This window comes from Lynx canadensis, chromosome A2, assembly GCF_007474595.2.
Source record: "Lynx canadensis isolate LIC74 chromosome A2, mLynCan4.pri.v2, whole genome shotgun sequence".
Taxonomy (NCBI): Eukaryota; Metazoa; Chordata; class Mammalia; order Carnivora; family Felidae; genus Lynx; species Lynx canadensis.
Genome location: NC_044304.2, coordinates 135,445,246 through 135,464,173, shown reverse-complemented (window position 1 = coordinate 135,464,173; position 18,928 = coordinate 135,445,246). Strand labels below are relative to the sequence as shown.

The following is an 18,928-nucleotide window of genomic DNA, read 5'->3' as shown; positions in this document are numbered from 1 at the left end:
TATAAGATCTAGATGAGGAAAATGATAAAACTCTGATGAATGAAATCAAAGAAAAATTAAGTAAATAGAGAGATTGCCCATGTTCATGAAAAGGAAGTCTCAATATTGTCAAGATCTCAGTTCTTCCCAATTTGGTCTATAGAGTCAGTGCAATCTCAATCAAAATAAAAAAGCAAGTTATTTTGTAGATCTGACAAACCGATTCTAAAGTTTGTATGGAAATGCAAAAGACCCTGAATAACCAACACAATACTGAAGAACAAAGTTACAGGATGGACACTACATGACTCCCATGATTTTGCCTTATAACTGACTTAAAAGACCAAGGTTGTATAACATGAACACCTTCATTTTCCCAACTCTGCCCAATAGTTCTCTTTAACTCCACTTATCTGCTTTCCTTCTGTCTCACAAAACAAAAAAACAAAACAAACAAAAAACAAAAACAAAACCATACTCCTCTACAGTGAAAAGGCAAATTCTTCCAGAGAGCCATCCTCTTATACAGTTGTTCCAGCTATCTCTTTTTACCACCAATGTTAGTGTTCTACATAACTCCTCACTTCAGTACTCACCCATTCCCTAACCCTTTGCAGTTGAACTTCTACTCTTATTTCTCTACACCTAATGGCTCTCTTAAATTGGGCTCTCATGCTTGGAAGGGAATGCATCAGTGATAAAGACCATTGACCCTATACTCAGAGTTTTTATTCAGTAGGATTGAGTGGGGCTCAGAATATGCATTTTTCACAAGTTTTCAAGTGATGCAGATGATGCTGGTCCAGGGAACAACACTTTGAGAAACTGCTTTCTTGAAGATGACCAAAAATCATTTCGTAGCAAACCTGAGTAGGATCTTCCAAGTCTTCAACTTCCTTTATTGCTTCAGCTCTCAAGATTCACAATTTCCATCATCTTGCTTCAAGCCTGTCTTCCATTTCATCCTTTATGCATCCCCCATTCTGACTGAATCAGTCATTGTTTTCTGTACATGCCCCATGCCTTATATTATTCTCTCTGCCTATAGCACCCTTTTTTACTCACCCTTGCTTGTTCAAATACACAGTTCAAGTCTCAAAGTCTCCTTCTAAATGCCACTTCTTATGGAAAACTTTCCCTAAATAGCCCAACTCCCAGCCAACTGATAGTAACTCCTTTCTCTTTACCTTAGAATTTTACCTACATATCTTTTATTCAAGGGTATAATAAGGATTTTTAGAACCTGAAGCTTATACAATATGGAGGCGTAGTTCTTTCTAGGAATAAATATTTCAAAATTATTAATATAAAATTAGGTATAGGGCTTTGGAAGGAGCTCAGGCAAGTAAAGTTCTCTGAAACTTAAGCTTTTTTAGCTGCACAGTGACCTGCCTCAGTTCTTAGTGGACCTTGCATTTCCCCTTTTAGATGGTCATCTTCTGGGGAAGATATCTCTTTTTCTCTCCTCTTCTCCTTTGGTTCCTCCTTTTTCTTCTTTTAAGGGAAGCAGGTGAAAAAGAACTACAAAGTCAGACAGATTTGGATTTAAAGATCCTTTCTAACTCACTCACTTAATTGGACTTCAGTTTCTTCCATTATACAAAGAGGGTAATAGTATCTACCTTTGGAATTATAATAATATTGAATGTGATAGCAAATAAATGTCTTTAAATGGTGTTTAGGACATTATAACATTTGATAAACATTAGTTTCACTCTTTGAATGGCAATATCCAAAGCCTTATGTAAGTAATTTTTAATTTTTCCTAAGACCTACCATTCCTGGCAAAGAATATGAAATGCCTAAACATACTGCTTCTTCCTAACTTTACAGCAGCTCTTATTAATACTCTCACATCAAGGAAATTACCTACAGGAATGAGGACTCTGTAAATTCTGTTGCTCTACTAGGACTTGGTTAATTTAATTTAATGGGCAATTGAGCATCAGGAAAGCAAAGGGGTGGGAGGATGTCAGGAGGAGGAAAAGAAAGTAATTTACCAAGACTTTTCACCCTGGTTTATATCAACCTATTTGCTGCTATTGTTTATAACTTGACATCAATTTGGAACCTATCCCAGTGATCCCAAGGACATCCTCAGCTGCCTGTGGCATTCACTAATGTGCAAGGCAAAATAAACTACTTAATTACATGTTTTCTCAATGCAAGGGAGTAACAAAGGCAAATAATTAATTTTACATAGTTCCAAAGCATAACTTTAAACAATGTAAACAGCTCATTCTAATATAAGGGACAAATTCAATCTAAAACCTAATTTTTCCATTTATGCTGATTTAAAACTGTTTTTCCTCTAAAATCACAAATGAGAGAGGAGAAATAACAACCAACACCACAGAAATACAAACAATTATAAAAGAATATTATGAAAAACTATATGCCAAAAAACTGAACAACCTAACAGAGATGGATAAATTTCTAAAAACATATATATTACCAAAACTGAAACAGGACGAAACAGAAAATTTGAACAGACTGATAACCAGCAAAGAAATTGAATCAGTAATCAAAAACTCTCAACAAACAAAAGTCCAGGACCAAAGGACTTTATACGTGAATTCTACCAACTTTTAAGGAGGAATTAATACCTATTCTTTTCAGCCTATTCCAAAAATATAAAAGGAAGAAAAATGTCCAAATTTATTCTATGAGGCCACCATTACCCTGATACCAAAACCAGATAAGGACACACACACACACACACACAAACACCCAAAAGTCACCATAAAAAAGAGAGCTATAGGCCAATATCACTGATGAACATAGATGCAAAAATCTTCAACAAAATATTAGCAAACCAAATTCAATAATACATTAATACATTAAAAAAAAACATTCAACATGATCAAGTGGGATTTATTCCTGGGTTGCAAGGGTGGTTCAATATTTGCCAATTAATCAACATCAATCAACAATGATCCTTTAAAAGAAAGGGTAAGAACCATATTATTTCAATAGACACAGAAAACGCATTTGACAAAGTACAATATCCATTCGTAATAAAAAAAAAAAAAACCTCTTCTAAAGAGGTTTAGAGGGAACATGCCTCAATATAATAAAGGCAATATATGAAAAACCCATAGCTAACATCATCCTTAATGGGGAAACACTGAGATCTGTTCCCCTAAGGTCAGGAACAAGACAATGATGTCCACCCTCCCACTCTTAACCACTTTTATTAACATTGTACTAGCAGTCCTAGCCACAGCAATCAAAAAACAAAAATAAATAATAAGCATCCAGATTGGTAAGGAAGCAATAAAACTTTCACTATTTGCAGATGACATGATGGATGATATTTTCTATATAGAAAATACAAAAGACTCCACCTAAAAACTGCTAGAACTGATAAACAAATTCAATAAGGTCACAGGATACAAAATCAATGTACAGAAATCTGTTGCATTTCTATACACCAATAATGAAACATCAGAAAGTGAAATTAAAAAATCAATCCCATTTACAACTGCACCAAAAATAATAAGACACCTAGGAATAAACCTAACCAAAGAGGTGAAGGACGTCTACTCTGAAAACTATAAAACACCGATGAAAGAAATTTAAGATGACATGAACAAATGGAAAGAACTTCCATGCTCATGGAAGAATGAATATTGTTAAAATGTCTTTACCACCCAAAGCAGTCTACACATTTAATGAAATCCCTATTAAAATACCAACAGCCTTTTTCACAGAGTTAGAACAATCAATCTTAAAATTTATATGAAACCACAAAAGACGCTGAATAGCCAAAGCAACCTTGAAAAAGAAAAGCAAAGCTGGAGGCATCACAATTCTGGACTTCAAGTTATATTACAAACCTGTAGTGATCAAAACAGTACAGTATAGGCACAAAAAGAGACACATAAATCAATGGAACAGAATAGGGAACCCAGAAATGAACCCACAACTATATCACTTAATCTTTGACAAGGCAGGAAAGAATATCCAATGGGATAAAGACAGCCTCTTCAATAAATGGTACTGGGAAAACTGGACAGCAACATGCAAAAGAAAGAAACTAGCCCATTTTCTTACACCATCCACACACAAAAATAAATTCAAAATGGATGCAAGACTTACATGTGAGACCTGAAACCATAAAAATCCTAGAAGAGAGCACAGACAGTAGCTTCTTTGATACCAGCTATAGCAACTTCTTTCTAGGTGTCTCCTGAGGCAAGGGAAAAATGAACTATGAGGACTACCTCAACATAAAAAAGCTTCTGAACAGTGAAGGAAACAATCGATAAAACTAAAAGTCAACCTACAGTGTGGGAGAAGATATTTGTAAATGACATATCATAAAGGGTTAGTATCTAAAATACATAAAGAGCTTCTAAACTTAACACCCAAAAAATGAATAATCCAATTAAAAATGGGCAGAAGAGGGGTGCCTGGGTGGCTCAGTTGGTTAAGCACCTGACTTCGGCTCAGGTCATGATCTCACAGTTTGTGGGTTCGAGCCCTGCATCAGGCTCTGTGCTAACAACTCAGAGCCTAGAGCCTGCTTCAGATTCTGTATCTCCCTCTCTCTCTCTGCTCCTCCCCCACTAACGCTCTGTCTCTCTCTCTCAGAAAATAAATAAATGTTAAAAAATGGGCAGAAGACACAAACAGACATTTCTTTCTCCAAAGAAGACATCCAGGTGGCTTATAGACACATGAAAAGATGCTCGCTATAACTCCTCATCAGGGAATTACTAATCAAAACTACAACAAGATATTACCTCACACATGTCAGAATGGCTAAAATCAACAAGAAACAACAGGTGTTGGCAAGGATGTGGAGAAAGGGGAACATTCTTGCAATGTTGGTGGGAACTGGTGCAGCTACTTTGGCAAACAGTATGGAGGTTCCTGAAAAAGTTAAAAATAGAACTACCCTATGATCCAGCAATCATGCTACTGGGTATTTACTCAAAGAATACAAAACCACTAATTCAAAGGGATACACTAACCTCTATGTTTATAGAAGCATTATTTGCAATAACCAAGATATAGAAGCAACCCAAGTGCCTATCAACTAATGAATGGATCAGGAAGATGTGGTATGTATGTGTACACACACACACACACGTACACACTCACACATGCACACACACACTGGAATATTATTCAGCCATAAAAAGTAATGAAATCTTGCCATTTTCAATGACCTGGATGGAACTAGAGAGTATTATGCTAAGCGAACTAAGTCAGTCAGAGAAAGACAAATACCATATGATTTCACTCATATATGGAATTTAAGAAACACCAAGTGAGCAAAGGGGGAAAAAAAAGAGGGAGAGAAGTCAAAAAGCAGACTCTTAACTACAGAGAACAAGCTGATGGTTACCAGAAGGGGGGTGGCAGCAGGATGTGTTAAATAGGTGATGGGGATTAAGGAGTGCACTTGTGATGAGCACTGGGTGATGCAAAGAAGTGTTGAATCACTATATTGTACACCTGAAACTAATATTGCACTGTATGTTAACCAACTGGAATTAAAATAAAAACTTAAAAAAAACTGTTTTCTCTCAACAAAAAGAAAAAAAAACAAGTCCCATTCTTGATTGGCAAAAATTATAATAAAGAGCTAATTTTAGTAGTATGTGAATTTATTGATACTAACTGTAAAATTAAAAAAGGGAGTCAAAATTTCTGGTGTGCCATTTCAAGCCATTTAGCATGGTACACAAAAACAGGAACATTTTTGCTCACTCTACATTTTTTAGTAGAACTTTTTCCAATGCGTCAAATATGAAATATTCTTAAACCCATGGGCAAAAAGCAAGTGATAAGAGTCTGTTCCTATGTTGATGACACTGATAGTGGCCTAAAAAAGTTTAGAGACCATTATCTCAACAAATAAAAAAAATTCTATTTGATATTAAGCCACAAAGAGAGAAAGTTTAAAATTCAGTTTTCATTAGAAGTGGCTCTATAGGGTGCCTGAATGGCTCAGTCAGTTGAGCATCCAACTTTTGGTTTCAACTCAGGTCATGATCCCAGGGTCATGGAATGGAGCCCAACATCAGGCTCCATGCTAAGTGTGGAGCCTGCTTAAGATTCTCTCTCTCTCTCTCTCTCTCTCTCTCTCTGTCTCTCTCTTTCCCCTCCTCTATTCATGCTCTCTTTCTCTTAAAAAAAAAAAAAAAGGAAGTGGCTCTATTGTATTCTATCTCAATTTTAAAAAATAAAACAAAGGAATAATCCTGTCTAGATTTATGGAGCAGCCCAGAATAAGAACTTTGAAATATAAAACATAAAACCACATTTATAGGACACAGAATTTAGGAAGAATGACTGTCCCTTTCACCTAGAATTAATTCTAGAATTGGTGTATTTGAATACCATCCATGTGGTCAGTCCAGGGCTGAAATCTATATGGAACAATTCAAAATAATGCATGGTTATTTTTGCTTATTAAATAATAAAACAGTTGTTTAGTAAATAATTTTTTCTTGGTAAATATTGGGAAAAAATGAAATAATCCATACCTTGATTAAGATTCCAAATAAACAAATAAACTGAACAAAGCTAATTTAGAAAGTACCACCTGTTTGACAGAGTTATATTAGGTAGAATTTACAAAGAAATTAGAGTCAACAACAAAATATTTCTCTTACCTGAAATGGAAGATAGTTTCAAGAGGCCAAATCTAAAACATGTCATAATTTTGGTTTATTTAATGGATTCTTTTGGTTAGTAACCTAGCAATCAATTACCTATTCTACAAGTAGAATCACATTTAAAATGAACCAACTATATCATTTCTGACCTCTGCAAACTAAATTATCAGATTAAAAAATAAGGACTTCGTAAACAATAACTTGAAATATGTATGTTCAATATTGTCCCTAGTCTATAATAATAATGCTACCAATGGATTTTACTAACACATTGGTCTAGGCTACTGAGATTTACTTACTGAACACAGGTCTAACAAAGCAAGCAATGTTGAAATCTTACCCTCTGGCCAGGACTTATTGAGAAGGAAATGTTCTCTAATATGGCATTTCCACCATCTGTATACTTTGCTGTAAGGTCTTTGACTGTCATTTGGCCCCCTGAGGGCCAGATGTCATCTTCCCTCACATGCTGATTCTCAGTAATCATAACTTTTGAGAGCGGGATGTCCTTGGATGGTTTGAATGGCTTGCTAGGTGGTTTACTTTCTTCTGTAGGCATGTCAATAAACTTGAAGACTCGGCTCACAGATCTCATCTGAAAAGAAATAACAATGTTTCATTTTTGTTTAATAACTGCAGGCAATGCCATAATTAGTGTGATGTTTCCTTAAAACATAACATGTAAGATGTGATGCCCGACCGTCGTCACTTGGTTATTTGTCAGAAGGTTTTTCAATGAACTAACAGGAAATAATTGGATATAATTAAAAGCTTAACCAAGGAGAATTAAATAGGATTTATATAAATGGGCTCTGTATAGACCTGTTTATTTTTGTGAGTCTTTAATTCTCAGTTATGCAAGCCACACATAAATAGCCCAACTATACTCAAAGGAATAGATGATGTCAAGAGGGAAATTTTTTTCTTCAACTATGAGCAACACTGCACACTCTTGTATAACTGGTATATTATGATAAAATGTTCCACACCTCAGAACCACTACTAAAGATGATTGCCTTTCTCTCAAACGGCCTTAAAAACTATCTACAATTTTAGGGGTGCCTGGGTGGCTCAGCTGGTTAGGCATCTGACTCTTAAATTTGGCTCCGGTCATGAGCTCATGGTTTGTGGGATCAAGCTCCATATCGGGCTTCACACTAACAGCATGGAGCCTGCTTGGGATTTTCTCTCCCTCTCCCTCTGCCCCTTCCTTGCATGTGTGTTCTCTCTCTCTCTCAAAATAAATAAATGAACTTTAAAAAAAACCTATCTACAATTCTGTAAGTCAGCTGGGTGGCAATGAATCCTTGCTGCTTAGTAAATTTTGAATGACTTCACAATAATCTTCAAATAAATTTAAGTCCTTGTCCTATATTTGTAGTTAAATAATTACATTTTAAATCTAAATAACCTCCAGATCAATATCCACTGCTGAGCAAAATGTCATTGCATATAAAAGTTGTGTTTGAAATTAAGTACACATTTGCTTTATAAGCCTATTTAATACATATACCTTTAATGTGCACAGAAATGAAAGAGCTCAACTATTTTTTAAAGGTGCTTAGCTTAATTCTTTAACAAGAACACATTCTGCTGAATAGTTATGATTGGAATCTGGAATATAATCTTATTTATTTATTTATTTTATTTATTTATTTATTTATTTATTTATTTATTTTTAATGTTTAGTGATTTTTGAGAGAGAGATAAAGTGTGAGTGGGAAAGAGGCAGAGAGAGAGGGAGACATAGAATCAGAAGCAGGCGTCAGGCTCTGAGCTATCAGGACAGAGCCTGGGGAGTGGGGGCTGGAACCTACGAACTGTGAGATCATGACCTGAGCCAAAGTCAGACACTCAACTGACTGAGCCACCCAGGCACCCCTGGAATATAACTTTTAAAATAGCCTTACAAACAACAGGGTCTTAATAAATATTTGAAAAAAATTAATAAAAGAATAAATATGTGAATGATTATGTATACATGAATAAATCAGTGAATAACAAGAAAGAGCTGAAGACTGAATTCACTCAATTTCTATTTTTAATATATCATCCTTGATGGCTCAGCCCTTCCCAGGTATTAACTGCTTATTCAACAGAAATTTATTGCTTTTTTTGTCTTAAAAGTAATTATTGATTCTAGTTTTACTCAGTCAAGAATTCAACCCTCTCCTTTACAATGTTAATTTATAACCTTATTTACAGTTAAGGCTTAGATTATTAGAAATGATTTCTTACATTGCCTGTTTTCACATGCTATTGATCAAGTTTGCTATTTGTGAAGTTCTTCTGTCTAGTAATGTGGTTGCTTCATTTTTTTATCTTGAAAATACCTTCAGATTATCTTCAATAATTTTTCAAGATTCAAGAGGAGAACCCTTTTAAGCCAAATCCATTGTTAATGAAAGTGAAAAGTCTCTAAAGCACACATCCATTACAAATAACTATAGAATGGCTCCTACACATGGTAATTTCAAATCCAAATTATGAGTGACTTTCAGAGGTTGTTAAATACTAATTCAGTTATTTTTTATTAACTTTGAATTAAAGTATACTCTTGCATTTCATTGTCATTTATTTTCCTAGAGAGCTAATTGATCTGGAAGGTCAATTAGAATTGTAACTAATGCTGAGATGGAAATGCCAGAGAAATAGCTCAAATGCATTTAAAATATTTTATTGTATTCATCATGCATAAAAATAATATTACTCTCTTAAAATCATTGAGAGAAATGTAGCTTAGTTTTATAAAGTGAGACTGTTGACATCTCTGTACATCAATGCAAAGAACTCTACACTAGTCTTCAAGTGCTTTAGCACATCAAGAAAGCTACTATGTATCAAAAATCCTTCATACTTTAATACTTCCAGTGAGCAATTAAATATTGCTATCTAAACTACTCCAAATTATATGCAGTGTTATTAGAAAATTATATTTAAAATCACTATTTTGGCAGCACTGACATGTATATAATTTGTGTGTGTGTGTGTGTGTGTGTGTGTGTGTGTAAGGAGTTGTGAAGACCATAGCAAACTACTATTCCATTAGTGAGGCTTACCATTGAGGGTGAACCTAGAACTTCAAAGTCAAATGCAGTGGATTGTACCTACCTAATTTAGAAAATGAAATTTTCTTTTTTAAGTTTATTTATTTTGAGAGAGAGAGAGAGAGAGAGAGAGAGAGAGAAATAGAGAGAGAGAACAAGCAGGGGAGGATCAGGGAGAGAGGGAGAGAGAGGATTCCAAGCAGGCTTTATGCTGTCTGCGTGGAGCCTGACGTGGGGCTTGAACTCATGAACTGTGAGATAATGACTTGAGCCGAAATCAAGAGTCAGACACACTTAACTGACTGAGCCATCTAGGTACCCCTGGAAATGAAATTTTCAACTCATCATCTTTCATATAGTCTAATTGCTTAAAGTTACTATAGTTACTATAGTTACCCACAGCATGGTCAGATATCGCTGACCAAGAACAAGTTCTTAACAACGGGTACTCATCCACAGTATACAAGCAGACACTCATTCAGTTCAGTGAATTAGAACATTTTTTGATGAGGAGAAAAGGTGGTTAGTGCAGATACCTGCATCATGGCCAGTTTTGTAGCTACTAAAATGCCACTGCTGAATAGATGATGTGGCTAGATGATATTATGAATTACTAATTCCTTGTACCTCAAAGGCTCTCCAATTATCATATTCTACTTCCATTCTACTTGCTTTTTAAAGGGAAAACCACAATAGAACCAGAGCGAAGAAAATCAATTCTGGTCTTTTAAGTTTCAAAAATTGGCTTTTAGAACCAGAGATGGATAGTTGAAAATTCTTAGCTACCTGAATATTGACTTTAAAGTTTCAAAAATCAAAGTCTGAAAGACTCAAATCACACTGTTTATGCAAAAACAGTAGCCAGAGATGAATTTATGATAGGTGAAAAACAGTTTCTCTCCTCACTCCATAATCTGACTCATGAATGGCGTTTAACAAAAGGGTTTAGACACCAGTTCCTCTAAAAATGAGTCCTGCCCTGCAACCAAACTCAAGTTCTATCCTTGGGTAGATTTAGAGGACTTTTGGAACACAAGAGGTCTATGCCTCAATTTCTAGGTGGAGGCCTGGAATTAGGCATACCTTAGAGAAACATCCTAAGTGCCTGGAATGGCATGGAAGCACTGCAGTAGACATGGGTGCTTGGCATGTCTAGACCCAGATAACTCAACAAAGCTTCAGATTTTCCTGTATTTCTAGAGGGGTGTTGAAGGGAAGCCAAATCCCAATCCTTTAATCCCTCAGGGTCTTCCATGCCCAAAGCATGGAAAAAGTTGAGAGAGAGCTCATCAAAGAATTCACAATCAGGATCAGAAGAACAAAGATTCAATCTCCCTGCACTGTACTCCTCTAGGTCAAAGAGCGACATCAATGCCTCAGAGACAGAGCACAGATAAGGGGCAACCTATGGCCAGATGCTCCCTCCCCTCAGGATCTAGGCATTCTGTAAACTCCATTCAGAATTTAGATTCACTTCCAACAAGATTTCTGAAGACACTGACATTGCTTCTTGCACTCAGCAGCATGTGTGTTCAAGTAGAAAATGAATTCAACTATAGCAAAAGTGGAGTCATATTTCTTACACGCTTGATTTCATAGCTAAAGATTTATAGCTGGCCCAGGATGGACCCAGGTTTGGTGGAACTTAAATAATTGAAGGGACTCTTACATTAAAGACTCAACATTATGCATTAATGGGGCACCTGGATGGCTCAGTCAGTTGAGTGTCTGACTCTTGGTTTTGGCTCAGGTCATGATCTCATGATTCAAGGGTTCAAGCCCCATGTCTGTGTTATTAGCACAGAGCCTGTTTGGGATTCTCTCTCTCTCTCTCTCTCTCTCTCTCTCTCTCTCTCTCCCCGCCTCTCTGCCCCTCCCCTGCTGACACATGTTTTCTCTCTCTCTCTAAAAATAAATAAATAAACTTAAAAAATGCATGTATAATTAAGTATAGGGCGTCTGAAGGTGCCCATGCAAGAGACAGACCTGAAGCTTACACTCCACAGGGTTAATGTTAAGCCCACATTGCCTATTACAGTAACCTTATTCAAAGCATTCCATGTTGTATCCTTCCCATCTAGCGTTTAGCACTATGCCGTCCTTTAATAAATCTTTGTTAGGGATGAGTGAATCCATTGTTCTACCTCATATGCAGAAAGCAGTATCTGGGCAGGGCAAATGACAGCGCTAGGAGTCCTTCAGTAGGAAATCGGGGCTGCAACCGTACGTCACAGCTTCTCAGTCTGAAAATCCACGTTGCTATTTGGATTTGAAGTGGCAACATGCCAAACGATTTTTAGTCTCATCTAGTTGTTCTGAATTGAGTTTTTTTAAAAATGTTTATTTATTTTTGAGACAGAGAGAGACAGAGCATGAGCAGGGGAGGGGCAGAGAGAGAGGGAGGCACAGAAGCTGAAGCAGGCTCCAGGCTCCAAGCTGTCAGCACAGAGCCCAACACGGGGCTCGAACTCACGAACTGTGAGATCATGACCTGAGCCGAAGTCGGACGCTTAACCGACTGAGCCACCCAGGTGCCCCTGAATTGAGTTCTTTTTAATGTAACTTAATCCTTTTTCTAATTTAGAGTGTCTATTAGCATTTTCAAGTGATATGTGAAACCACCGTGCCACTGGATGGAAATCCAGATTTGGCAATTATCAGCGTGACTGTAGACTGTAGACTAGCTGCCTCTTCCTGTGCAGTGAAGGAAGGGGCTGCCCTAGGAGGCATGAGGGGCAGCTCTCTGTGGCCTGCTGACAGGAAAGTCTCAAAGCAGCCATCACCAGTTGAGGTGAGAGCACTTGTCTTAGAATTCAAGAAGTAAATGCTGGGGCGCCTGGGTGGCGCAGTCGGTTAAGCGTCTGACTTCAGCCAGGTCACGATCTCGCGGTCCGGGAGTTCGAGCCCCGCGTCGGGCTCTGGGCTGATGGCTCAGAGCCTGGAGCCTGTTTCCGATTCTGTGTCTCCCTCTCTCTCTGCCCCTCCCCCGTTCATGCTCTGTCTCTCTCTGTCTCTCTCTGTCCCAAAAATAAAAATAAACGCTGAAAAAAAAAAAAAGAAGTAAATGAAGTAAATGCTGAGGGCAAAATGACACTCAGGCTGTGAGATGCTCAACCTATTCTTCACGTGAAGAGGAAAACCTGACATAATCTGTACAGACTTCTATAAAAGTTGAGTTTAGCCACAATGAGGTGGCATTTTTACTTGAGAATCAGCTGCTTTAAATTTCTGGTTTTGTTAAATTTATTATGCTGCAAAAATTCTCCTAAGTCAATCTTTAAAACTGAATCTCATTATCTTTATAATAATTTCTGAAGTTACTAATCTAAGGATCAGGAGAACAAAGTCTTTGGGGAGTGTGATGGTCTTAACAAAAAGAAAGCTCCACAATCTTATCTCAACCTTATTTTTTAACGGATTTGTTCAGTGAAAAAAAAAAAAAAAGATTCCTGATTTTCCTTTTCCCTTTCTATTGACAAAGAAGGAAGAAAAGGCTTAAAGACCTTTTCTAGAGCAAGTTAGAAACCCAGACTCCTCTCCCTCAGGAAAATATTTGCTCTGTTTCCTTTTACCCTTTTGGTTGTTTAGAAAACAGGGCATCAAAATTATGCATTAACACCTAGACTATATGCATAATGCCAGAGGAGCCATGATAATAGAAAATATATTTCATAAGCCCAACATCTGGCTGGCAATACTGTAAAGAGATTTCATAACTGGTTGTCCCAGGAAGATGACAAGAAATAAATGTGAGGCAAATCATCAGCAAAACTGATACAATGTGAAAAACTTCACACACTTTAAAAAAAATTTTTTTTAATGTTTATTTATTTTGACAGAGAGACAGAGCATGAGCCGGGGAGGGGCAGAGAGAGAGAGGGAGACAAAGAATCCAAAACAGGCTCCAGGCTCTGAGCTGTCAGCACAGGGCCCGATGCAGGGCTCGAACTCACAAATGGTGAGATCATGACCTGAGCCGAAGTTGGACGCTCAACCGACTGAGCCACCCAGGCACCCCAAAACTTCACACACTTTATAAGAGAAATTTTTAAACTGCCAAGTACATAAAAGGAAGGTTTTAAATCATCAATCCTTCCTGGCAGGCCCAAACCAGATGCTCTTCAGAACTTACTAATACACACCTGAAACCCAGAGCCACATTACAGTCATTAGCATAAGCTTTCGGCCATGCACAGAGACTTAGGAGATCATGGTTATCATGAAAACTGATTCTCTATTCAAAACATATTCCTGAAACTTTAGACTATCTTTTTGTGTCTATTACATATGCTTGAGAATTTAAAAAGTCAGTCAAGCACTGTAATGCTATCAATTATTAACAGCATAAGTGAGTTACTTATACTATATACTCTAATCCTTTCTAAATTATTATAGCTTCCTGTTACATGAATTGTTTATTGCCAACCTGTAGCAAACCACATGGCAAATCAATGTCACTTTTTCTGACTGCAAGAAGCAATAGAGATAGTGTTCCTGACACAAGAGAAAGAAAACCCATTACAACCAAAGACAAAAGGCATATCCTAAAAAACACAGAGGTATCAAATATGTTGTCCTCTATTTTCAATAATTGAGAACTTTAGTAATCATGATACTAAGTGTGCTAACGGGCAAAAGAAAACTCTAAAACTTACCCTTTAATCTGAAAGGTCCCACATCACTTATTGAATCTACTACTCAAACTTGAACTTACTTACACTCTATCTGGTATTATTATTTTTAAAAAGCTCATGACAGGCCATCAGCAAGTGCTTGATGAATAAAATTGGGTCAATGTGGTATTCATTAAAAGTATTTCAAAGGAAATCTCAAGGAATCTAAAATATCACATCAAAATATTCTTCCAAGGTGTATTTAATAAGATTTTTCTCTAAGCATCTTAATTTTGAAATATTTTGGCTTCCCCAAAGAACTCTGTTACTAAGAATCATCCTTTATATGTTATATATCTATACCTATATCTATATCTATATCTATTATCTATATCTATATCTATCTATATATCATATATATATGATATATATATCTGATATATAATGATATATATATGATATATATATATATATATCATATATATATCATTAGCTAATATATAGGGCAGAAATGATCGCTGGTGTTCCATCAATTCTATGTAAATTCTATGCCATAGACAAGAGGTTAGCAGAACTATGGCCAAATCCAGCCATACCCACTTGTTTACATTAGCTGAGCAGTTGCCATAATGACCATATAGCTCACTAAACTGAAAATAGTAACCATCTGACCCTTTGCAGAAAATGTCTGCTGACCCCCTGCTATGACACACACAAAAAAATCAGAGCTAAAATGGATTAGAGATCATCTAATCCAGTGATTCACAAATCTAGATACACATGAGAATCACCTGGAACACTTTTAAAAATATGGACCTCATGCTCAGTCACCCTGCCTCTGACCCAAAGAATTGATTTAATTGATCCTAAAGGACCCTACGTAACCTATATTTTTATGAAGTTTCCTCATGTGCTGTGAGGTTGAGAACCTCTGATCTAATCCATTCATTCTTGGTACAAATGAAAAAATTGAAACACAGGAAGTTAAAGTGATAGACATAAAGCTCAACAAATTTTCTCAACTTTCCTCAACAAATTTTCTCAACTTTCCAACACTCTAGCAATCCTTTATGGCTCTCATAAGCCTCTCCTACTAATTCAATATTTTAGAACACCTCAGTGGCACTTTCTTTCTCTTTGTTGGCTCTAGTAACAGAGTGGTTAAGAGTTCTTGCACTCTGACCAGGAGTGGTGAATCACTGGCATTTAGCAGTCAGGGATAGTGGCAGAGAGGTCTAATTCCTCTCAGCATCTAGAATAATGCCTATCATGCCAATCAAGACTTGAAATCTTTCATACCAAAAGGATGCAGAAGAGAATGTCAGAGCTAACACGGACCTTAGAAAATTTCTAACCAAACTGTTTGCTTTTACAAAGTTGAAAAGTGAAGCCCTCAAGGGAGTTAGGACTTGCCTAAGGCAACACGACGAGTGGAAAACAGAGTAGAATGCAACTCTTCAGGACAGAAAGAAAATGTTTGGATGAAAAGAAGTTTTGGGACAGATGTCACAAATGGAAAACATGCCACAAAGCCTCATGAGAACAGAAAAACAAAGAAAGATATGATCAACAGACCATTAAAAGAGGGGAGGGTTGCCTGGTTAGCTCAGTCAGTTAAGGGTCCGACTTGGCTCAGGTAATGATCATGGGTTCGAGCCCTGCGTCAGATTCTGTGCTGACAGCTTGGAGCCTGGAGCCTGCTTCAGATTCTGTGTCTCCCTCTCTCTCTGCTCCTCCCTTGCTTGCGCTTTCTCTCTCCCTCTGTCTCTCTGTCTCTCTCTGTCTCTCTCTGCCTCTCTCTCTCCCTGTCTCTCAAAAATAAACATTAAAAAAATTTTTTTAAAGAGGGAAAAAAATAGGAGAAATGAATCCTCCCCTCAAATTCTTATAGGAAAAACTGCTTTCAATACAAGAGAATTAGGCACCAGGAGCAACAAAGAAAAGCCCTTTTTTCTTCCCATCAGATTTCTTGTTGATCATTGTACCATCATCAGTCACCTGATCCTTACTGGAACCCAAAATAAACACAGGCAATAAAAGGATAAAGGAAAAACAGAGGGAGTTTCTATTGACAGAAAACTCTTCTCAGATTGCATCAATCTTGCAAGAACTTTCTGGAATCTCATTAACTTGAATCTAAAGTGTGCGCCCTGCAGATATGCAGTCTTCCCTGCTCATCCTGCTGGCCTTCTTCCTCTTGTGTTATTATCAGGAACACACAGTACAACAGGCATGTGTTATCTGCTGCTGTCCTTAGAGAATGAAGGAAGCAGGATAATCTTCATATGTTCAGATCTTGTAGCTGTGATATCACTAAGTGGTAGACAGTCCTGAAAATACATGAATTGTCAATTGCCTCATTCAAAGAAGAGACTTTGAGTGTGGGTAATTTATCAGTCACTGGATGGCTTGGTATTGCTAAGTCTGAAACGCCACCTTTGTACCCATTCGAACTCTTATTTATTTAATCGTCATTCATTCATGGAGGCAGAAATATAGGTATGCACTGCTTATTTAAGATATATAATGCTTAAGTATCTAACAATGGGACAAAGAGAAGCTTTATGGTACTAAAAATGCCAAGCATCTTGTGAATCCAAAGAAAATAAATCGGTACACAGATTTGTTAACTAAGAATACAAAAAAATTTTTTTTAATTATAGCTTTAGCAATAACAACTGTAATTCTTACAGCACTTCAAGTATGGAGGTAAAAAGAAGTAACGCTTCTTTTTTCACCCCATGTACAGAATGATGTAAAATATACAAATAAAACAAACAGACATATACACAATTCATGTTAAAATGAAGAGTGAATCTGAAATAACAGTTTTAAAAATTTTTTTTAATGTTTGCTTATTTTTGAGACAGAGAGAGACAGAGCATGAATGGGGGAGGGTCAGAGAGAGAGAGGGAGATACAGAATCTGAAACAGGCTCCAGGCTCTGAGCTGTGAGCACAGAGCCCGACGCGGGACTCAAACTCATGGACCATGAGATCATGACTTGAGCCGAAGCTGGATGCTTAACCGACTGAGCCACCCAGGCACCCCTGAAATAACAGCTTTTAAAACACTGTTTTATCAACCAAAATAACTAGAAATTCCTTAAAATGGGGATTTCCACTGGGAATTATTAAACTTGACTCTATGATAATTTTATTATTTTTTAAATTTCTGAGGTGATTCACAGAGTATTAAACTATATCGTTCATAAGCTGACAATGATTTTTTTTCCAAACTACTATATAAAGCCAGACAAATTAGTAGGTAGAACAGAAGCTTTATTCCCTTTTAATGGTCTCTTGATACCCCATGTGGTATTTTGAAGAAATTCTAGGTAAGAACTTATACCCCAAAATGGTCTACAGTAGAGATATGAATGAGTAATTTATTGACGGATGGTTTCTGAAGCATGGAGTCCGATGGTAACAGCTATAAAGAATACAGGTAGAAGAGGGCTGGACTATAGCTGGTGTTCAGAGATCTGTAAGAGGAGGGGCCATCAAAGAGAATTAAGAAGGAACCAAAGAGGTAGCAGAGACAGACAGGAGTAGCATCATGGTAGTGAGAGAAGAAAGTATCACCAGAAGAAGGATTTGTTCATGGCATAAGTACTCCTGAGAGGGTAAGGAAAACAAGGACGCTGGTTCTGGCAAGATGTTGGTCATGAGTCATGGGGGTGATGGAAATCAAGTGAAGCAGGAGACATGCCCTCTTTCAGGAAACTGTGCTATAAATAGATCAAAGGAAAGAGGTGCTTTAGCTACAGCTCAAACAGAGGTGGTTTTATGATAGGGAGAGAGGTCCCACATAGAAGAGTGAATTACATATTATTGGCCTTTAAATAGGAACAAAGACAGAGGGAAGGTAGAGCATATGAGTAGAGGTATAGTAGGGTGGAGAGAAACAAGGAAATTCTTTCCGGTTGCATCTGTGTTTTTCTATGAAGTTCGTAGCAAGGTCACTGGCTGAGAGTGCAGGTGGTAGAATTATTGGAGCTCCTGAGAAAAGATAAGAAGGTGGGAAAGAACTATCTTAGGGAATATAGTAAAGAGTTTATTAGGAAAATGTAATAAAAGGGCTGTCAGTCAGCTTTGAGTGCTGATAATTGAGATGTGTAGCCAGTCACAAATACAAAGTGACATGAAATAAGGATAAGGAAGGGTTATCATCCAAATATTACCCTTCCTGGTTGGAAGCTAATAAAAGCTGGGCACCTGGGTGTACTCAACTGATGAGCGGTAAAAGAAAAGTCATTTGCCGCTTTCATGTCTTCATTGTTCTGTTTATGTTTGAATCTGCGCCCATGTCTAAAGTAGGCCAGATGGGTAACTGAAATATTCTTTCAAATCCTAAAAAATTAAAGTGTGCATCAAAACATCCTGTTTACTGTGTTTAAACTCAGGTCTAAGTTTGGTTAAGACACTTAGTAATGTAAAATGAGAATACCCTGAGTTTTTCCTTCAAAGATCACAAAGACCTTCAGTGTTAACATCATATAGATGTGAATTTGAGGGCACAGCTTTCTCCCCTCTTACTCTCAACATATACCAGGTGAAAATAAAAAGATTACTATACAAATTTAGCAGTTGTATAGGTAAAAGCTGTATCGTGGGAATTAAAAAGTAGATAAATGCTCATGAGGGCCCAGGAAAGA

General features: G+C 37.0%; 1 protein-coding gene across 1 annotated transcript in view; it reads right to left on the bottom strand.

Moving 5' to 3' along the window:
• CFTR (CF transmembrane conductance regulator) overlaps positions 1–18,928 on the bottom strand; it is a 158,722-nt gene that overhangs the window by 34,697 nt on the left and 105,097 nt on the right. Inside the window, exon 21 of the mRNA XM_032592502.1 lies at positions 6,952–7,206. Coding sequence (XP_032448393.1) covers positions 6,952–7,206 — 255 coding nt within the window. The remainder of the gene's footprint in view (positions 1–6,951; positions 7,207–18,928) is intronic.